Raw genomic sequence first — 24,026 nt, 5'->3', positions numbered from 1 at the left:
AATTCTGCTCTATGATTAAGAACATTGGAATGTAAAGGTATATTAAGAATAAATAAATTCAATTCTAACCTTAATTGATTCTGAATGTCTGAATTTGTACCAGAAATGTTAAAGTAATTGTGTAGTGATTACACCACTTATTTAAAACTGGTATGCAATTACATTCCTCTGTTTGTAAAATAGTTTAAACTCTATGAGTGGGCGGGGCTGAGTTAACCATTCTAGAATGTTTGAGCTAATAAAGGGAATCTAATAGTCAAAGCCGCGCAGTCAAGAAAATGGCCGCAACCATTGAGCTCCTCTCTTGGATTTGCTCTATTTTCCCCTAACAACTGTTCATTTCAGAGAATATAAGACTGAAATATCAAGGACCATGAGTTATAGCCATCCTCTTCCTAATGTGGAGGAAATGGCCTTCCTCAAGGTGGACAACGTGGCAAACCTCACTTCATCCAGCACGCTGAAGCATGTGTTTGAGAATTATGGGCCTGTTGGTGATGTGTACATTTCCGAAAATCACTTAACCGAAGAACCTTACAGAGTGGCCTTCATCCATTTCTACAACAAACATGATGCCAAGAATGCAATGGGTGCCTTAAATGGGATTTTACTGGATGGTTGTAAACTGCGCATAAAGATGGTACACAACAATGTTCCACAGTATGCTCAACTTAGCTGTGGCCAGGGAGAGCAATATTATTTCAAAGAAGACAACCAAGAATTCCAGAGGCACGGCGAAAGACACTGTTGTTCCTCCAACAGTCTCCAATCTAGATCTCACAGCAGCTCTTCTCCAGATCACTCGGAATCCCGACCTCAATCTCATAGCTCACACAGAAGATTACCATCATCAACCAAAAGATCCAACTCCTCAATGTCCAATCATCAGCTGCCGGACAAGTCCTGTCCAAGGTCTAGACACCATCCACGAGATAAAAAGAAAAAATCCAAATCTAGATCTTCACACACACATGCCTTTGAGTGTCCCAAAGGAGAAGGTAAGCTCAACTAGATTAAGAATTCCTCATCAAAGAGCCTGAGTACTGGGAAGGGTGGGTATAAAGGGAGAAGATGCTTACTTAGTTGAGACAGATTTTGGCAAAAGCTAAAAGAAGTTAAAAAAAAATGATATATTGTCTAGGATTTTATTGCAAACCTTTGTCAAGTATTAAAGTTAATTTGATATTTCATTTTATTGCTGTTATTTGAATATTATAATTCCCTGTAAAATACAGAAATTTAAAATTTTTCTTATTTATTTAAGTATTTGAAGTAAAACTTTATCATCTTTAGAATGCTTACTTTTTGGTATAAAGTTAATAGCGTACTATCATCAGTTGAAGCCTCCTATGATAATGTGTGCTCTTGTTGCTTATCTAAAACTTGGTAATTAAACATGATTCTTATAATCTTTGTCTTTTCAAGTTAAAATATCAATGAAAACTGTAAATGCTTATTTGCTATATATTTTCTAGTCTGGATGATAAGCAAAACGTTCATTTGCATGAATATATTACAATTAGTTTTTAAGAATGTATTTATTATGAACCATTCAAATGTTCATGTGTATGTGTGTGTGTGTGTGTGTGTGTGTGTGTCAAGCACAACTGTATAGCAGCTGAGGAATTATACTTAGCTACTAAGGTGGTGTTTACAGTACAGATTGAGTACTTTATGTGCTGTATTTACTCCTGTATAAGGATGATACAGTTATAGAAACAAATGATTGGCCAACTTATTAAATTCATGACAACTGCTCTTCCAGTCACCCTGACTTTGCATGGGTATAGCAGTACACACAAAGAATCAGGCAAATAATGAATGGTCTTTTATTTTCTTTTGACTACCAATATCTATTGACTTTCATGTGTGACCTTATAAAAACTGTTAGGAAAGTTAATGATTTACAACTTCTGTGTTACTTTATTGGATTTATTTGATTATATATTCCCTGCTATATTAGCTTTCTGGACTTCAAAGTTTAGTAATGTTTTAAAAACCAAAATTTGAAAATGTGTATAGTGCTAGTCTTATGAAATTTTATGACACACTTTTGGATCATCCATCACAAATATTGTTTTACAATGTATTAACAAGACAACTAATTAACATGCTTGAGAAAATTCAAGATGCACATATTTTAATATTTGCATTTTATAAGCTACAGTAAGTGTTATATCTGGTATTGTCCCATAGTCGTCCTCCCTAGAGTTGAAATAACCTACTCCTGACTCAGTCCTAAACTTTATTAAACTGTCTTTCTTGTCTCAGAAGAGTATTCTAACACTTATTCCTTGTTTGATTTCAGAGCTTGAACCAACTCTCAGAATTGTTTCTCTTTGTGCTTTGTTTGCATTTACTGACACTAATTCTAGTGTTCATTGCTGTTCTTCTTTACTTCATGGTTACTATTACAAAATCCCTTGGTTCATTTCCTTACCATAGTATTTCCTCTCTAAACTCCTTCCAGATCCTCCTAGCTTTCCCAACCACCCCTTTTTTTTCTCTTTCATTAGATTCAATAGGCATCCAAACAAGAACCAAAAAAAAAAAAAGAAAAGGAAAAACAAACACCCAAAGAAAACACACCAGAAATGCATACTATTATAGAAACATATTTATTTATGCAGAAATCCCATAAAAACATGAAATGATACACAATAATATATAATCAGAAACACACGCTGTTATAGAAACACTATTATTTACTCAGAAATCCAATAAAATATGAAATTAGAGACCATAATATATAATCAAGATCTATAAGGTTAAAAACATTTTCAAATAGAGCAGGAGACAAAGAACCTAGTTTGCATTGGCCATTTACTGCTGGGCATGGGTCCTGACCATAAGTGTGGTTTGAATAACCAATGAGATTTCTTTGGAGAAAAAATTTTCCCTTTGGGAGTGCTTATCAATTAGAGATAGCTTCTGCATTAGGAATGGGGGTTTCTGTCCACTTCCCCACTCAGGTCTGGAAATCCAACGGGCTAAGACCCATGCAGGCCCTGTGCAACAGTCCTGTTGTATCTAGGAGGCCTTGTTTCCTTAGAGTCTTACACTTACACTGTCTCTTAAAATCTTTCCACCTCCACTTTTATAGAGTTAACTGAGCCCTTAGAGGAGTGATTTGATGAAGACATCCTATTTGGGACTGAGTGTTCCAAAATTGCTCTCTGCACATTGTCTAATTGTGGATTGTCTTAGTCCTTGTTCTATTGTGAAATGTCACCACGACCAAGGCAACTCTTATAAGTACAAGAATGCATTTCAATGAGGTTTGCTTATACTTTCAGAGGCTTAGTCTATTATTAGCATGGCATGGAGCATGACAGCACCAACACCACAGGCAGACATGTTGCTGGAGAAATAGTTGAGAGTTCTGTTTCTGGATTCTCAGCAATGGAAAGAGAGAGATCCACTGGACTGTGCTTGGACTTATGAAATATCAGACTTCCTCCAACAAAGCCAAACCTTCTAATACTTCTAAATAATACCACTCCTTGATGACTAACATATGACATTTCAAACATATGAAATTATAGGGGCCATTCTTATTCAGATCACCACATGAGTTTTTGTATTTATTCCATTTTGTGCAAGAGGAAACTTCGCTGATGATGATTGAGCAGGGTACTGATCTATCATTATAGTAGAATATTTATAGGAGTCATTTATTGCTATGTTCGTTAAGTAAAACAATAGTTTTACTCATGGTCGGTGACCTATCTAGTCTCAGGTTTTTTACCATCTTAGCAGTGTTGAGCATGGGTTCCATCTAAAGGACTGTACCTTAAGTTTAACCAGACAGTAGTTTGTTATTCCCAAAACTTTTATGCCACTATTGCACCAATGTATCTTGAAGGCAGATGACCAGGGTAGATTAAAAAAATTGTGGTTGGGTTAGTGTTTACCTTTCTCCTTTGGTATCATGCAGGGTACCTTCCAGCAAAATGAGTAAGAGTCAGTTGGAGTGAAGGCTCTAGGTAGGCACCAGCTCAAATCCTCCATGTTAAATTAGTTATGTGGGTGTTGTCTATAGTTGGAGTTTTCCTGCCTGGCCCACAGTCAGGACAAATCTCTCTCACCCGCCAGTCCCACAGTCTCTCAGACCTAACCAAGTAAGCACACAGAAACTTACATTGTTTAGAAACTGTATGGCCATGTCAGGCTTCTTGTTATCTGCTTCTTCTATCTTAAATTAACCCATTTCTGTTAGTCTATTCTTTACCACGTGGCTTGTGGCTTACCAGTGTCTTTACATGTTGCTTCTCATGGCGGCGGCTGGCAGTGTCTCCTCCCAGCCTTCTACTTCCCAGAATTCTCTTCTGTCTTGTCCCGCCTATACTTCCTGCCTGGCCACTGGCCAATCAGAACTTTATTTACACAGAGCGATATCCACAGCACTTTTCTTTTTTTTTAATAAGGAAGGTTTTAACTTTTACATAGTACAATTACATATAACAAAACAATTATCAAGCAAGAATTACAGTTACAATATTAAAGAAGATATCCTATCTATCTTATATTTATCAGTCTAAGGTTTTATATCTAACGTTTCTTTTATCATAACTGAGGAAATTATAACTATCTAGTCTTTAACCACATCAAAGACCTCAGAAGGATATAATATTACCTGAGAACCGGGAGAAGGATGCAAGCAACTTTCGGGAGTCTTGCAGGGTAGACAGAGACAGCTGGCAGCCTGAACAGTCACCTAATGTTCCTTTGTAAAGTTGGGGCATTTGTCTTCAGCCCACAGGGCTAGAGTCTCTCAGTCACTTCTCTCAGTGTTCTGTAGAATGTCTGGCAGTTTCCTCTGTGAAGTAGGAACCTGAAGGACCATTTTGAAAGCAAAGTTCAGTGGTCACCTTTCTATGGGTCCTGCATGTCCAGGTGATCGAGCAGTCCAGGCAAGAACAGTTTCTTGCCCAAATGGCTATTTTTGCCAAGGTGAAGATAAACTCCATATGAAGTGTCTTCAATGCCCATCCTCCTCTCTGAAGTAAATTGGTGCTGCCAGGAGCAGACATGTCTCACTGTCCAGAAAGTCTAAATTTTAAAAGTATTTTAAATGCCATATTCTGTATGTCTTTGAAGTATTTGAAGATTACCTATCTATCTGAAATATGTCTATGTATATCTAGAAGACTTAACTAACATGGCTATGACTATTATTTTCATAGATGAATAATTATTAATCTATTTTTAATTATCCATTTCAATTTAAAATGAGCTATACAAACATAATACCTTAAACACGAGTAGAAATATACACACAGTATAACAAAATTAACTTTAAGTTTGTATCAATAGACTAAAATCTATAGCAATGTAAAACATTTTAAACAAGTTTTTGCTCTTTAGAAGTAAGTTCATTAATCTACCCTTTCATCCTATCATATCTATATCATATCCCCTTTTTATCTTTAGAAAGAGATCACATTTATAATCAACCTGCTTTAAAGAAAAATATTGGTTTTTCTCTGTCCCACACCAGAGGGCTCTTCTGATTTGGGACACAAGAAGCTCTTAACCTTTTCTTTTAGCAATATGTCTGGGTTTAGAGAAGGAGTGAGCCAATTCCATCTCCAAAGCAGCTGGGAATTTGAGCATAGTTTTTCTTACTACTTCCTGCTGGAGGGGGGCGCTGTATCTTATGGGGACACAAAGAAAATTTTAGGATTATGGAGTAGTCCATTAAAGTGAACCTCTGAGCCAGTTGCCTTGAAACCATTCTGGATGTCGGATCATCTGGGCCATGGTGTCACTGGAGACCTTTCAGGTGGTCTTGGCTGATCAAACCTGATATATCTTAATCTGGAACAAATCCACAGCCTCTGGCTTTCTGTGGACACAAAAGCAGAGACTCTTTTCCAAAGCAACATATCCTTATATCCAAATTTTGAAGTCAAGTTACCTTTAAAATTTACATATTTATTTAACTCAACAGCTTTTACGATCAAATCTTTTTCTGCAGTTAAAAGTCCCAAAGACAACATAAACCAGATTCTCTGTGTAATATCCATCTTTGTAAGACTGAAATGCTGCTGTGGGTGCTGGCTCCGCCCACCTCTGCTTCCCAACTTGGCTGCGGTACAGTTTACCACCAGCTCTGGGTCTGGAGCCATGTGTACCATCAACTATCAGAAGCAGTTCTATCAAAGCAGTGCATAGCCCAGAAACCCTTTTTTGTTTTTGTTTTTTTTTTTTTTAACTCACAAAGGCTAAATCCACCACGCAGCAGAGCAAAGTGTTGCTTGTAGACTCCTCATTCCCGCCACACTGCAGGTCAGATGCACAAACCAGAAACCCGCCATAGCAGCTCAAACCGGCAGGCTGCCGCTAACTTGAGGGAGACAACTAGGAAGCTGTTTTAGCTCCGTCTTAGAATCTTTTTTTCTCAGGTTTTAGGTGGAAATTCTTGCCAACACGTTGGGTGCCATTTGTAGTTGTAACCAGCTTGTTAAATAAGAAACACAGAACCGATTGCAGAGTTGAAAACCACGAGGTCAGAGCAAAAGTGGAAAACCTTACCCTTCACGGCTTCTGCGGTTCCTCCTCTCCGCAAGAGACCTACTTCTGTGCGTCCTGTCTATTTAAAGACTTTCTGTTCTGTTTTCTCATTGGTTGTAAACCCAGCCACATGACCTCCTTGTCACTGCCTGTTTGTACAGACCTCCAGGTCGTCTATGGTTGGTATGGAGATTAAAGGCGTATGTCTGCCATGGTGGCTCTGTCCTTGAACACACAGAGATCTGCCTAGCTCTGCCTCCCAAGTGCTGGGATTAAAGGCGTGCCCCACTACTGCTCGGCTTCTGCTCTGGCTTGCTCTGACCTCAAGGCAATTTTATTGACATACAATCACATTTCAATACAAATAAAATATCACTATAGTTGTCTTCAGTAATGAGGCCTTACTATCAAGTTATCGAGAGCAACGAATAGCCTCAGCAATAACCTGAGTTGTTTGGGAGTTTCTGTGAGGTTCCTTTACCAAGAACTCAATAATATGTAATGCATTCCTGGTGCTGACGGTTTCACTTGGCTGTAAGGGATGTCCAGTGAGGCTTTGTTTTCCCCATTATTTGTGTTTAGATTCCTTTCATATATATATGAAAGGGTTTCTCTGTATAGTTTTATGCCTTTCCTGGAACTCACTCTGTAGCCCAGGCTGGTCTCAATCTCACAGTGATCTGCCTGCTTCTGCCTCCCAAGTCCTAGGATTAAAGACATGCATCACCACTGCCAGTTTATATGTATATATTTTAAGAAGCACCTGCTGTAGTAGGTTTCCATATGACCCCTCAATTTGCCCTCTTTATACTCCTTGTCTTAAACCCTCTTCACTACACTGCTCCATTTAATCTTCCCTTGCCTCTGGTATGAAAAATACTTGATCATGGTGGATAATCATTTTATATGTTCTTGGACTAGGTTTGAAGGGATTTTATTGATTTTTTTACCTCTATTTTCATAAGAGAAACGGATCTCTAAATTTTTCTCTTTTGGGGGTCTTTGTGTGAAGTTTTTCCTTCTGGTGACTTCTCTAGAGCTGAATTTGTAGACAGATACTGCTTAAATTTAGTTTTAAGTGAAATGCTTTTCTTTCTACATCTATTATGATTGATAGTTTTTTTTGCATATAGTAGTATAGGCTGGCATCTTAGGTCTCTTAGAATTTGGAGGACATATGTCCAGGCCCTTCTTGCTTTTAGAGTCTCTGTTGAGCAATCAGGTGTTATTATAATGGGTTTGCCTTTATATGTTACTTGGTCATTTTCCTTTTCAGCTTTTAGTCTCTCTTTATTCTGTATGGTTATTGTTTTGATTATCATGTGCCTAAGGGACTTTTCTTTCTGGTCTAGTCTACTTGGTATTCTGTGTGCTTCTTGTACATTAATAAGCATTTCCTTCTTAAGGTTAATGGAACTTTCTTCTATGATTTTGAGGATATCATCTATGATTTTGGCCTGGATTTCTTCCTCTTTATTCTCACTGTTCATAGATTTGGTCTTTTCATTGTGTCCAAGATTTTCTGAATTTGCCTAGATTTTTTTTCAGATTCAACAGTTTCTTTAACTTAGGTATCCATTTTTTCTACCTTGTCATTGACAACTGAGATTCTCCCTTCCATGCATCTGTTAGTAGGACTTTTCTCAGAGATTTTTGTTTGGCTTCATAAGTTTTTCATTTCCAATTTTATCTTAGTTGGTGGGGTTTTTTTTAGTGTATCTCTTTCTTTGCTAAATTCTACAGTTGTGTCATAAATTGTTTTCATTATTTTATTATGCTGTATTTTCATAGACTTCATACATTGCCTGGTAGAGGAGTTTCTGGATGTTGGTTGGTGGGAGGGAGGTGGGATAGGAGAAATGGAAATAATTGAGGGTATCCTCCTCACACCTTTGAGCTGGGGGTCCCCAGGGAATCAGAGGTATGGTAGGAAGAGGATTTCCTGTATGAAGTTGGTAGTAAAGCAATGAATCATCTGGAGACACAGGGATGAAAGGAATAGAGGGACCCTCTGTCTGAATTAGGAGCTGCAGTCTTTAATTACTGAAGTAGAAGAGGGAGGAGAGACACTTGTAAACATATTGTTACTGGGCTGAGTGTTAGAATGAAGAGCTCTTAGCAGAAGACAAGGATGATGAGATTTGCCAACCAGAGTCACTGCCAAGTATTGTCACTGGAAGTTCAGTGTAGAATGTGTTTCTAGGCTGACTGGAAGGAATGGAGGTGGTCTTAATGGGTCAATATGATGTAGGAACACTGAGGCCACTGAAAGCAGAATCCCCAGGGACCAGAGGTGGCAAGTGTTCTGTCAAGGATTGGAGATGAGAATGAAAGAACTGTAGTGGTGGGAAAGAGAGAGAGGGAGAATTTCCTACCAGATTTCCAGCTATTGTGGACTGTTAGTTCTGAGATAATTTAAACTTTATATTTAATTTGATGTTATGTCATGCTTAAGCCAATGATGTTTACTTGTAATTGAAAATGGCTATTCAGATATGCCTCATTCTATAAGCCTCTCTTTGATCATGACATTTGATTCAGTTTCACTAAGCCAAATAAACTAAGATTTTGAGGGTGGATTGTTTCCCGTTGGTAATGAATGGCATTGTCTTATGTATTTTAAGTAGATGTTAAGCAGGCAAAATCAAGTGCTTTTGTCAAAAAATACTTGAAATATATTCATTTGTCTTTTATTGTGTAGAAAATATCAAAATCAAAATTATAGACTGCATCAATTGTCTCTACATGAATCAAGGTCACATTCTGATCTCCAGCTCCCAGTTTAGGCCAGTTTTCAAAGTGTATTCCTTCTCTCTGACAACACAGGCACATGCATAATAACTAGATTCTACATGTAGAAACTCACACTTGTATATATGGACTCAGATTTATTGTAATATTTTTTGAAAGATTTTTTTTTTTCAAATTCTATTGTGTAATTCATGCCATCCATTTGTCTTTATTCATAAAGAGAACAAACAGGACACATTTTGATATTATATGATATTTCCCTCATATAGAATCTAAATTGGGAATGCAGACTACTGCAGCATTAGATAAAACATGTAGAATCAAGGATAGTACTATGTTGAATAAGTATGGGAAGAGGGGACAGCCTTGCCTTGTTCCTGATTTTAGTGGTATTGCTTTGAGTTTCTCTCCATTTAATTTGATGTTGGCTGTTGGCTTGCTGTTGATTGCCTTTATTACATTTAGGTATGTTCCCTATATTCCTGATTGCTCCAAGACTTTCATCATGAAGGGGTGTTGGATTTTGTCAAATGCCTTTTCTGCATCTAGTGAGATGATCATGTGGTTTTTTTCTTTGAGTTTGTTTATATGGTGTACTACATTGACAGACTTTCGTATGTTGAACATCCCGTGCATCCCTTGGATGAAGCCTACTTGATCATGGTGGATAATTGTTTTGATGTGTTCTTGGAGTCTGTTTGCCAGTATTTTATTGAGTAATTTTGCATCAATGTTCATGAGGGAGATCGGTCTGTAGTTCTCTTTCTTTGTTGCATCTTTGTTTGGTTTAGGAATTAGGGTAATTGTAGCCTCATAGAAGGAGTTTGGTAATATTCCTTTTGCTTCTACTTTTGGAACAATAACTGATGGAAGTGGATGCAGAGATTCTCGGCTAGGCTCCAGGTGGAGCTCCAGGAGTCCAATTGTCAAGAAAGAGGAGGGACTGTAAGAGTGTGAATTGTTGAGACCAAGACTGGAAAAGAACAGGGACAAATAGCCAAACGAATGTAAGCACATGAATTATGAACCAAAGGCTGTGGAGCCCCCAGCTGGAATAGGCCCTCCAGATAAGTGAGACAACTGAATAGCTTGAACTGTTCAGGAGGCAACAAGGCAGTGGGACCCAGACTTATCCTTAATGCATGAACTGGCTGTTTGGAACCTTGGGCTTACACAGGGACACTTTGCTCAGCCTCAAAGGAGGGGACTGGACCTGCCTGTACTGAATCCACCAGGTTGAATTGAATCCCCAGGGGAGTCTTGGCCCTGGAGGAGATGGGAATGGAGTGGAGGGGCTGAGGAGAATGTGGGGGTGGAGGTGGGAGGGGGGAGGGCAGGGGAACCCATGGCTGATGTATAAAATTAAAACACAAATATAATAAATAAAAAAGAGAAAAAAGGATAGTAACTGAGTCAGTTTATGCAAAATGGACTTATTAAGTCAATAAAATAATGCAGTGTTTCTCAAATTCTGTACCAAGGTGTCCCCATTATCAAGAAACTTAAATGACAAATTTTAAAACAAGCCCGTAGAGCAGCTAATCCTAATGAGTTCAAAAAATTTTCAAAGTATAGTGGTATTACAAATAAGCATTATTTTTCCATAGGCATCCTGGCCACGTTAGGACACATGGAACCATACCAGTAAAGTCATTAGTAAAATATAATTACAACCTTTTCCCACTTCTCTTTCCTCCCTCCAGACCTTCTCATGCCCTCCTAACCTTACCACTTCTGAAATTAATGACCTCTTTTTCTTTCATTATTATTAATACATGTACTTATAAAAAGATAAATATATTCATACAACCCACTGAGTCCCTTTATTGTTGCTTATATGAATATGATTCCAGAGCTGATCACTTAGTATTGGATAACTAACTAGGAGAATCTTCCTTGGTAGTTTCTGAGCTGTCATTTATTGCTTATAGTTTGTTATCTAAGGGTGAGGCCCCTCGAGATTGCCCCCTTCCACATCAGCCTGTCTATTAGTGTTGTTGTTGTTTGGGTTTTGTTTCTTGTTTGTATTGACAGAGGATTGTTACGTTGCCTAAGACATCCAAAAGTTCTTGTTATCCTTCCAGCACTAAGATTACAGTAAGAAATTCCCAATCCTGTCCCCATTATATATCTATTTTAAAAGTGCCTGTGGCATTTTATGATTCTGCTTTAGTATTTTTTAGATTTATGAGAAAATAAAATAATAAATGAAACATGATGCCTTTGAGCAGAATCCCTGTGCTAGGGGGCCTGACACCAAATTTATTAATTTATTCACTTGATTATTTGTTACTTACATATTGTGTTGAGCTGGGGAATAAAAACTTAGTTGTTTTTTTTTTTTTCATGCTTGGAGACACAAGATGCTCTACTACTGTGCTACAGCATCCTCCCAGCCCCAGATAGAGTTTTTGAAACAGTTTGCAATCCTTTTCACAGTACTGAAGGAATTTGATTGCATCATATGTAGACATTAAGATCGTATTTTCAAAATGAGAGAAAACAACTGAAGAGAGTGAGTTCTAACCCTGGTGAGTTTTCAAATGTTTTGATACATGTGAGATACAGATATGATAGGAGGCATTCACAAGGAAAGTCAGAAGTTCCTATGCACCTGAAAATGAGCTTCATTTAGCTATGATTACCTTAGAAAGGCATTTTGAAGCATGTGATTTATGTAATGCACTACCGGCATTAATGCCCTGTAATTTAGCTGACAAAAAACTGGAACCCAGAAGAACTTGAAAAAGGTTCCTAAAATCAAGAGCTCATAATTGAAAGTCAGCGATAGGCACTGCTTGGCCTAACAAAGTTACTTGGAAATACTTTCAATGGGTAAAATTAAACTTAATATGTATTTGGTCCATACTTCGTAATAATGCAAAAGATAATGAGCACCTAGACATCTTTTGATTGGTGCTATGTTACCGGTTGATCAGGAAAACTCACCTTAGGCTGAGGGTCATAGAGATGAGAAGATTTGGAAGAGGATGAGCTGCTTCTGAGGCAGAAGGAACAGTGTTGAATTCTGCTACTAATGGTGACACTGAGAGTCAAGAAGATTATAAAACAATACTTTAAAAAAAATGGGGCAAGAATCATTGTTCCACTTGTTCACTAAGATGGTAAGGCCAAATGTTCTAACATGAAAGAGAGTGAATCTGCACCCCTGTATGAAAGTCAAATAGAGATTGGCTCATGAAGAAGTCTTCAGTCAATTCTGAACAACCTGAGAGACGATCACAAGTTTATAAGGGAAAACACTGCACCAAGCATCATAGGAGAAAGTACAGAAGAAAAGTTGCTGAAGAGACTGCAGTTTAATGATCACTTATAAGAATTAGGTGGAAATAGAGTTTTTTTTTTCCACTGTGGTGAAAATTAGGGTTGGGATGGGAAGAGTAAATAACTCCACAATAGAAATTAAGTGACAGAAAATAATTTGGGGCTCAATAACTTACACAGAGTTAAAGAGGCATTGTGGTACAGGCCTGTAAGCCCAGAATTCCTGAGGCCTGATAGTATCAAAAAACAAAGCTAAATAGAAAGAAAAAAAAAAAGACTAACAAACATAAAACACAGCTGATATTCATTCCTTCCCTAATGGAATGTGAAGGTATTTTTTTTTTCATTCTAATTTCAGATTCACATTCAGATAGTTTCTGCTGGGAAAAGTGAGAAGTAGCTTATTAATTTATTGCTCTTTTTTATGAAAACTGTTACAACTGGAGTGAGATGGAATACTTATGTGGTGTTAATTTGCATTACCCTGATGGAAAATGATTCAGGACACTTTTTTCACACATTAATACATTTTTATGTATTCTTTTGAGATGTAGCCATTGATTTCATTGGCCCATTTGATTGTGATGCTTCTTTCCTTTGATTTTTTAAAAATTTTTTTCTTTATTATTATGTGTTTTAAATTTTATACATCAGCCATGGGTTCCCCTGTCCTCCCCCCTCCCACCCCCACCCCCACTTCCCCCCAGCCCCTCCCCTCCATTCCCATGTCCTCCAGGATCAAGGCACCCCTGGGGATTCATTTAAACCTGGTGGACTCAGTATAGGCAGGTCCAGTCCCCACCTTCCAGACTGAGCAAAGTGTCCCTGTGTAAGCCCAAGGTTTCAAACAGTCAGTTCATGCACTAAGGACAGATCCTGCTCCCACAGACTGGATGCCTCCCAAACAGATCAAGCTATTCAATGGTCTCAGTTTTCCAGAGGGCCTGATCCAGCTGGGGGCTCCACAGCCTTTGGTTCATAATTCATGTGCTTCCATTTGTTTGGCTATTTGTCCCTGTGCTTTTTGCAATCTTGGATTCAACAATTCATGCTCTTGCAGACCCTCCTCTTTCTCGACAGTTGGACACCTGGAGCTCCACCTGGGGCCTGGCTGAGGATCTCTGCATCCACTTCCATCAGTTATTGGATGAGAGTTCCAAGACGACTGTTAATGGTGTTTGGCCATCTGATCACCCTTTGATTCTTTTAGGAATTCTAGATATTAATGCCTTCCAATATTTATAGCTGTAAATTACTTTTCCCCACTCTGTAGTTTGTATCTCCACTCTATTGTTTCCTTTGGTAGGCAGCTTTATAATTTCATGTATTTCTTTTTTTTTTTTTTCAACTCTTGAGATTATTCCCTGTATTAATGGGGTCCTTTCAAAAAAATCTTTGACTGCCAATATCCCTCAGTATTTTTCACTTGGAGTTTAAGAGGTTCATTTTTTTTACTAGTCTTACATTAAGGTGTTTGAACTCTTTTTGAGTTGACTTTTCTTTGTAGGATCAAAGACAATGTTCTAATTTCATTTATATTCATGTTTTCCCAGCACTAGTTATCAATACTTTCTTCTCTCTGATACGTGTGTGTGTGTGTGTGTGTGTGTGTGTGTGTGTGTCTTTGTCAAAAAACATATATATGACAAGGCGGTGGTGGCACACACCTGTAATCCCAGCACTCGGGAGGCAGAGCCAGGTGGATCTCTGTGAGTTCGAGGCCAGCCTGGTCTACAGAGCTAGTCAAGGACAGGCTCCAAGGCTACAGAGAAACCCTGTCTCAAAAAACCAAAGGAGAAAAAGCATATATATGGTATATATGGTTGTTCCTGTGTGGGCTTATTTTAGACTGTTCATTCTCTCCCATTTGGTCATATGTTTTTGGGGTTAATTTTGAGGAAGGTGTTTGTTTCTTTGTTTATTGGCACATGTGCCATATTTTTGGTACTATGGTTCTGTGCTCTGGGGTATAGTTTGAAATAAGGTATTATAATATCTATAGCATTGTCCTTTCTGTTAAACATCACTTGGACTACTAAGGATGTTTTAAAATTTCATGTGACTTTTAGGATCATATTTTCTCTTTCTACAAAGAATTTCATTTGAATTTTGCCAAAAGTTATATTGAATTTTTAGACTACTTGGGAACTTAGAAAGTTTTTATAATTTTGAGTTTGCCAACTCCATGGTCATGGGGAAGTCTTTCCATTTACTAGATTCAACTTTGATTTATCTTTAGTGTATCAAAAATTTCACTGTAATGGCCTTTAATCTCCCTGCTCAACTTTATTCCTGATATTCTTTTAGTTTTTTAGGGAATTATAAGTGGAATTGTTTACCTTGATTTGCTAGAAGCATGCTCATTGTCTATATATAGAATAGTATTTTTTTTTAAGTATTTACTAAATCTCAAAGTTTTCTGATAAAGAATTTTGGATGTTTTAAATATAGCATGCTATAATCTATAAGACAAATGCTAGCACTGCATAAAACTATGTACAGAACATTTTTATATACCCTTGTCTTATTCCTGATTTCAGAGGAAGTATTTCCAGATTTCACCCAATTATTATATAGTATTGCCTGTAAGTTTGTCACATATGGCAATAATTATCTGTTAATATGTTCCTATATATAGCTTTTTAAAAACTTTCTTCAGGAAGGTGTTTTGAACTTTGTCAAAGACCTTTTATGTATCTATTGAAATGATCACATTATTTCTGTGGTAGTCTGTTTACGTGCTGCATTACCTTCTTGATTTGCATACATTAAACATGCTTATGTCTTGTTTACTCTGATTTTATTGTATTTCATTGAATTACTTATTTGAGATCTCTCTGATTTTTTAATGTGAACATTTGTTACTATAAGCTTCTTGGTTAGAATTTCTTTTCCTGTATTTGAAATGTTTAAGTAAGATATGATTTTATTTTCATATGACTCTTATGTGCTGTACAGAGGCTTTTATCTCTATATTTCTATCTGGGGATCTAAATGGTTGTTTAGCTTGTGAATGTCCAGGTTTTGGGAAATTTCTTGTTATAATTATATGGAATAAAATTTCACTGATTTTAGTTCTCATCTCAGCTCTTGGATTTTTACTATGGATGGCACTTTGACAATTTCCCACCACCCCAGTAACACAGACAAAGCTCTACTTGCTTCACTGTGTTCCTTTCTGCTACTTTGCACTTTTCAAACACCCTATCACACTTTTTATAATACCAGTATTTACCATATTTTTCTCTTTGGAATGGAGTTTATTTTTTTTGTTATCTGAACTTGAATGATTCTCAGCATCACCCAGAGGCAGCTTGGAATCTGTCATCCTACCTTTCAAATAAAATCACAGATATATTTTGTGGAGTCCCAAATCATGATAAAATCACAGTAAACAAGACATTATAGAACTGACAAGAAATTCTTTTGCAGTAGATGATAAAGATGCAACCAGCCTTAGCAAATTTATGGAATTTAGTATGTTATTTATTTTGATGATAGCCATTGAAAATGGTTTGAGATGACATTTCAAATTATTTTGATGTATTTTTACATAATGATTAATCCTATTCACCATTTTCATCTATCTTGGTAGCATTTATATTGCCTTTTTGAGATATCAGACATGTAGCATCTTTGACAGCAACTAGAAATGTAAAACGCTTATCAAGTAGAACTCAATTGGAGACAAATGGGTTCCCCAATAGGACATATGTCAACGTCATGAAATAATTGTGAGTTTCCAAAACTAAGGGTAAGGCTGGTGATGTATTTGTCTACACCAGAGCTTCCAAAATGTCTATTCTACAACATAGAGGATATATTCCTAATACAGCTATTAGACCCTGGAATTGAAGAGTATTGATGTTACAAAATTCAGTTTTAGCCAGAAGGCTGAAATTTTCTCCCAGTGAGAAGTAGGGGCAAACATTATCTTAATAAGTCCTACTATAATCAGTTATTGCTTATCTTAGACTTATGTCAATATAGTGTAGTGTCTATTGTAACCGGTTGCTTCTTTGGTATTGTCTTAGATGTATAAGTTTAGATTCAATGTAATTTTGGTTTGAGAGGCAATTTATGTCAATTCCAGATTCTAGTATAATTAAGAATTATTCAAACTATTTTAAACCTATAAATTTAATTTAATTTTGTCAGTATCTTCAACAATTTTTAGCATATCTTCATGAATTATCAGAACCATATCATTCAAGAAATATTAAACATAATGTCCTAAAATAGTGAACATCAGTACAAAAATGTAATTTTAAAAAAAGCACCAGCACTGAAGCTAAACTACAGTATCTTTAATCATATTAATATCATTATTACAAACTGAAATGGCTTTATTTAGATGAGTCTTCCATAGCAGTCTATAAGACTGTATATATAGTGAAATATTGAAATAGACTATTTTCTGATTCTCTTTGAAATGTCTCTAAATTTATTTAGGATAACATTAATCTTTGCAAGGGAAGTTGAAACCAGGTTCCCTTTACTTGTAAAACTATGCTATGTCATTGACAGGTGTATTAATTTTGAAAATAATAACATGTAAAATATCCAAATATTTGTTTTCCCATGCATGATGTTTATAGAAAAAATGTGCACACTATTTTATGGTAGTTCAGGTTTTTAGAATTCCTTTTTGATTTCTTCTTTTTATGTTAACTGGTCCAAGAGATAGATGATCTTCTGTCACGTACTTAATAGTAATTTTGTTGAGTCTGCCTAATGTTTTTGTAACAATATGAAAATATATTAGAAGAGGAATAAAGAGAACTGTATGTTTCAGTAACAAACTGAATAATTCAAATAATTCTGATATCTTAGAATAATTTGATTTTAAGAATTGGAGTCTAAATTAATAAATCTGTACCAGTCCTTCACAATATTTCTTGCAGGAGAAAATATGGAAAGTAAGCAATTACAAACAGAAAATTCAGACTCTGATGTAATATTTGTAAGAGCATATCAATTAGAAGGAAACAGATCTGAAACTCTGACTGCATGTCCACCTATCACAAGTCAAAAGAGAATTAGTAACCCTGACTTTACAAAAAAAGGAGCATGTGATGGAGGTAAGTCACCTCTAAATTTACTGAATCGAATGTTATGCTGGTCTTACTTTACAATATGTGTCTTCAGAGAATCTTAGGGAAAATGAGCCAGCTATTTTACAGAATTCAGCACTACCAGAGTAACAAAGCAGGTAGTAATTCTGGAGTTGAACTTTTTGTAGCTTCCTTCTCCAATAAATACCTTTTCAGTAGTATATACTCAGCAACTACCTGCAGTGCTTCTGTGAGTTTGAAGAGTTGAGTTTATTTTTGTTGTAAAATGGGATGAGTTGACCTCTCAGTACATATTGAGATGTCTTATGTTGTGGCTAATAATATTTGCCATTTTTCATAAGTTTAATTGCCATTATTTGTCATGTTAAAATTTGAAGAGTTCAACATTCTCAATACTAAGCAGACATGTTGAAAATGCCAATCAAGTGGATCCAAAATGGGGGAGAAATGTGTTAGTAATGGAATAATTGTAAAATGGGACAACTCTAAGAATGTTGATGTTATACTCATCTGCAAAAGAGAAACTAGAGATATTGACAAATACCTGACTGTTCTCTCCAATGTAGTTATATAGACCTCCACAGTCAAGAATACTGATACTGAGAAATTCTGCTATTACTTCTTACTCTATCGCAATGTGAAATATGCATTATTATTAATATCAAAGACAACTAAATAGATTAGTTTGTTCTACTACCTCATAAATATTAGCAAGATAAATTGCATATCAGATCAATAACTAGATAGAAGGTATGTATGTGTAAAGCCATGCAGATAAATCAAACTATCATAGTAAACTCAACAACTAATCTAGTTTGCAGTTTCTCTGCAAAGGGGCTCTTCAGGAAAATATTATCTGAACACAACCAACAATAGGAAATTTATGGAGTTGTTTATTATTATTATTATTATTATTATTATTATTGAAAATCATTTAGTCTACATTTCTTATATATTTTCCTGTTAGGTAATGGTATTGCTTACCTTTTAAAACATATCTCTGCCACTTTTATATGCCTTCTTTTTGAAAACTCAAAATACAACATTTTCAATAGCATAAAGTAATGGTGAAAAACTGAAAAACTCTATAATCTTGTGGACACAAACTGAAAATAGCTGTATCTGTTCTTGCAGAATAGTTCTTAATATTTTGGAGTCAATTATGAGTTTACATCTAGTATGTTCTAGTGAGATGATGACAAGAATATGGCCGAACCTCCCACAATTCACTAGTTTTGTTTCTTAAAACTAGTCATCTGAACCAAAAGTCAAAGGATTCAGTTTTTTAAAATAAACTGATCTAATCACACATAGCACTACTTTTTTTTCCCATTAAGTATGAGGAGCATTACTAACCAAAGACCTAAAAGTTTGTTCTTGAACATGGCCTCACATATATCCAAAAAAATTCTACTATAATATTTGGGTTGTTCCACAATTCTCTTACCTGCATTTATATGTTATGTTTAATCTAATGATTTAGAGTAATATGTAATTCATCTAAATTCATAATTCTTTCAGCATTGTGATTTATTCAAATTATTTGAAATCTTTACATATGGTTGCATTTTTCCAGTGTCTGCAATATTCACAACTTAAAATAATCCTCCATATTTAAGACCATAACATAAAAGGAATACTGTATATTAATGAAAAATTGACAATAATGCATTTTGGCTAAAAATTAGCAGTTGATATTGACTTCAGAACACTTGTCTGGTCATATTAATCACTTTATTATGAATTGTAAGAAATTTTTTGACATAACTTCCACAGTGTTAGATAACTTTATGTAAATGGTAAAATGCTAAGAGATTTCTTACTGATTCCCTTTATATTTTCTCTAAATTTATGCAGTCTTTTAAAATTAATTTTAAATATGTTATTGTTAAAAATTTAGACTGTATAGTATGAGAAATAGTCTATAAACATGAAATATATATATATATTATATATATATATACAATATATATATATATATATATATATATATATATATATATATATATAATATGTAGAAAATTTACACTTTTCTTTTGAGAGTTGCTTCTGAAGCAAAATTCAGGACACTATTTTATAGCAGATCTGGATATCTGAGGCTTTTTCTTGCCTCCTTCCATTTGTGGGCACCCATGGAGAAGACCCTTTGTAATTTTTTTGGTTTTTCAAGACAGGGTTACTCTGTGTAGCTTTGAAGGCTGTCCTAGATCTCACTCACTCTGTAGACTAGGCTGACCTCAAACTCACCGAGATCCGCCTGGCTCTGCCTCCCAAGTGCTGGGATTATAGGTGTGCACCACCACTGCCCAGCTTATATATATATATATTTTTTACAAAGGGAAATTCTACTAGAGAACAGCTCTTTTCATGAAAACAATCTGAAAGTATGATAAAAATGAAAAAATAGAGATAGCAAACATGGGATATGGAGACTGTGATTAAATCAATTTGACAAAAAGACATGTCCACAGAGTGAAGAGTGTTAAGTTTACAAAATGAAATCAATTCACAGGAATGAGATTTTGTCATTTATGTGGAATTTTACAAGACATAATTTGTAATCCAACCACAAACATGTAGAACATCCACAATCTGAGTCTAAATTTTTGACGGTATACATATCTCAAGGACCATAACCAAAGCAATGATTTTAGTTGACCTAGTAGAGAAAAGACAAGAAGAAGAAGAGGAAGAAGAAGAAGGAGGAGGAGGAGGAGGAGAAGGAGGAGGAGGAAGAGGAGGAGGAGAAAAGAAAGAAAAGAAGAAGGTGGTGGGGAAGGAGGAGATGAAGAAGAAGAAGAAGGGGAAGGGAAAGGGGAAGAGGAAGAAGAAGTAGTGAGGTCCCCAAATTGTTAATTGATAGAGCATGAATTGAAGTTAGGTGGCTTCAAGATTTACTGATTTAAATGTTTTATAAATTTTGGTGACACATGGCATAATACTTCTGAATATCTTATCACAAATGGGAATGAGATGTAGGTTTAATTACACACAATTAAATGCCAAGAATTCAATAAGTTTCAAATCAGTAAACTTTTTAAAGTTTCTACAACAAAGAATATCTTCTCAGTAGAAAATTCTCTGATACAACTATTCAACACAATTATAGGAAATGGCATATTTGTGTAGTATCCAATAAACATAGCTAGAAATGACATTTTAGTGTACCTTTGATATGTATTTCCCCAATGCTTAAAATTATTTATTGTTTTTAATATGCTTTTTGTTCTGTATATTTCTTCTTCTGAGAATTCATAAACGCAGCATCTTCAAAAGAAAATCCAGATGTTGCATACCCTTAATCAATAAGTCTCAGTTGAGAACAATTATTTCCCTCTCTAGTGGGTATATCACATTTTAAATAGTTATGGGTTGAGACAATTGAGGGTGGGATTACAGTAATAAATATCTCAGGGATAAAATAACATCCCAGAAATAAGACTCTAGGAGTGCTTGTTACCAAATGTCATTTGACATACAAGATGGTGTCCAAATAATTCCAATTGGCCTCTAAACTCAATAGTGATTATGTTGAGAAACCTTGCCCTGCTGATGGCTGTTTCTCTTTCCGTGAGAAACAAGAAATTTTACAATCTAACAAAAGTTAAGTAAAATACTTTGGTCCTTGAACATGTTTTTATATACATATAGTGCAAAGTCTACTAGTTGTCAAGTCCAAGGGGAATCTCAATAGGCTACGGCAATCCCAAAATGACAGTCCCTTGGCTCTGCTGAAGCTGGACTATAAAAGGTTGCTGGTGAAGAGACAAAAGCCTATAGTTGACATTCCTCTGGCACAAGTAAAATGTGTTTCTATCAGTCAGAATGTCCCACTCCCCCTGGTATATACATGTGAATACATATCAAAGCCAAAAACCGACTTTGAGGCACCTCTGGTTCCTAGTAACATATACCTATTATGAATATGAAAACCCCTACACTCCCCTGCTGGCACTTCTCACCTCCCCCTCTACTCATCTACTATGTTAGTTCCTGGGCTATTCTAGATAACCAGCCCTCTTTCTTCCTCAATAACTTATAACTTGCAGGACTATTCCACCATTTTTGCTATTTTCTCTGGTCCAAAGTGAGAGCCCTGGCATTTAACCAGTTGACACCTCTTGATGCCTCTGACTGTTCTCTCTTACATATCTGCGCACTCCTCAATCATGCAGTGGTCACTTACACTAGTTTATTGTAATATTTGGGATTTTAACAAGATCTTATATGTAGAACAATGGATCAATATACTCATTTGCTCTGATTTATAATTTCAGGCCAACTTAAAATCCTGGTTACAATATGAGTCATTCATATTATATTGAATCCAAAACATTTTTTCATTTGTCAATTTCTTCAATGTACTTACACTTCAAATAATCCCATGAATTATCAAGGTACATCATTCAAGAACCTAGAAATCTAAATTAGTGAAAATCAGATAAAATTGTATTTTGAACTAAAGCACTAGTATTGAATTTTAATTGTAATATGTCAATATTTTTACCATGGACTAAAAGAAATAGATTTTTTGATAACCCCTAAGGGGAATATTTAAAAATACATGTTCTGCTTTTCTCTTAGATGTTCCTAAATTTATCTAGGAAAATGTTAAGCTATCTACTATGAATTTGAACAATCCCTTTCTTACTTTTAAATCTAGATTGTATTGTTGGCAAATGTACTGATTTTGAAAATATTTTCTTTTCATGAAATATCTAACTCTTCAGGCTTCTCTTCATTGTTTTTTTTTTTTTTTTTACTGAAAGTGGATTATTCTCTCATACAATACATCCCTGCCAATTTCCTGTCTATCATTTCCTTCTAGCTCTCCACCACCACATCCCCCTCTCCTCCAGATACACTCCCCATTCATTTCCCTTCAGAAATGAACAGGCCTCTAAGAGACAACAAGCAAGCACAACAGAGTAGATTACAATAAGACAAGGCAAAACCCTCCTGTTGAAGCTTGACAAGGAAACATAATAGGTGGGAAAGAGGCCCATGAACAGGCAAAGAAAACCTCAGAGACATATCTGCTCCCACTGTTAGGATTCTCACAAAATTACCAAGTTAACAGTCATAAAATACACTCAGAGGACCTGGTGCACATGGTTTATAAAACAAAGGTTTCAAGAAGTGTTTCATTATGGGTCTGATTCTTACAGTTCCTTCCTACTTCTTCTCCTTTTGTGATATCAGGTGACGCTGACCCTTTGTATGATATGCTTAGCTTTGATATTGCTGGTTATCAGCCAACTACTTTTCAACAATATGATGTTATGGAAGAAGAACAGAGAGAATGCCAATCTTGGATGGGAACATCTCTGAGCGAGTCACAAGGTCATAATTTCATGGAAGAAGATAACATTAATGATAGTTATGAGAATTCAGATCTAAATTATGACCATTTGTATTTTGCAAGACTTCTTGGAGAAGAAAATATGCAGAACAATGAGAGGCAAGAGGAGAGTGAACAATCAAAGTCTATGTTTAACAGTCCTCATAGATCAGAAGCAAATGCAACTGATACATTGATGGCAGTTCCATCTATCAGAAGTCGGACAAGAAAAAGATGCAGGGGCCAACAAAATTGGAGAGAAAGACCATGGATGGAAAGTAAGTTGTATAAAATGACATGATTGTTTCATGGTATGGAAAGAGACAGAGCAGCCAGAGGCGTTTGGAACAGTACAAACAGACAGAGAAAGAAGTAGAGAGATCATAGCCAGAATACTGGACATGGCCAGGGCTATCTGAGAGATGGAAAAATTGCAGGGGATAGGAAATAGAAAAAGCAAAGTGAGAATAGCAGGAGCACATAATAGGGAGAATAGCCATATCAGAAGAAGTATCAGATGTTGGGGGAGGGACCCACCAGGAAACTGGTATTGGGGCTTTCAAATGGACCTGTGCGTAGAGACTAGAGTAGCCTGAAGGTTTGAAGGTTAGCCTGGACCTTGATATTCTGACTGGAGAGCCATATAAACCCTTTGTTGGAGGTACAGGAAATTACTCCTTTGGTAGTCAGGGAACTGGCTTCACAAATTTCTGAGGTATGCTGGCTTTTGCCAACCTGCCAGAAATCCCCCTATAGTTCAGGTTGGGTTTATTTCTTGACATTTTGATTGACTTTTGGAATTTGCAGACTTGAAATTTCCTTTTGACCTGATGCAAGTCACCACCAGATTCACAGAGTAAAATGTTATGGAATTTTTTCAATTTATTCATCAAAGAATGTGTTCCAGGCAATTGTATCTATCTGAAGGAACACTTCTAATCTTGAGAAATAATTGTGAGCTGTTGAAGCTAAATTTAGGCACTATGATATTACTTATCTACTATGGAACAAACAACAATGCTTCTACTTTCACAAAATGCAAAGGAAACCTCCACAGT

General features: G+C 36.0%; 1 protein-coding gene across 1 annotated transcript in view; it reads left to right on the top strand.

Moving 5' to 3' along the window:
- Positions 1-373: 373 nt before the first annotated feature.
- LOC118574674 (E3 ubiquitin-protein ligase RLIM-like) overlaps positions 374-24,026 on the top strand; it is a 30,572-nt gene continuing 6,919 nt past the window's right edge. The window contains exons 1-2 of the mRNA XM_036175599.1: positions 374-1,002; positions 23,053-23,246. Coding sequence (XP_036031492.1) covers positions 374-1,002; positions 23,053-23,246 — 823 coding nt within the window. The remainder of the gene's footprint in view (positions 1,003-23,052; positions 23,247-24,026) is intronic.

The sequence above is a fragment of the Onychomys torridus genome, chromosome X (assembly GCF_903995425.1).
Source record: "Onychomys torridus chromosome X, mOncTor1.1, whole genome shotgun sequence".
Lineage (NCBI taxonomy): Eukaryota > Metazoa > Chordata > Mammalia > Rodentia > Cricetidae > Onychomys > Onychomys torridus.
Note: the sequence above shows the minus strand (reverse complement) of the source record. Positions and strands in the feature narration are given on the sequence as shown.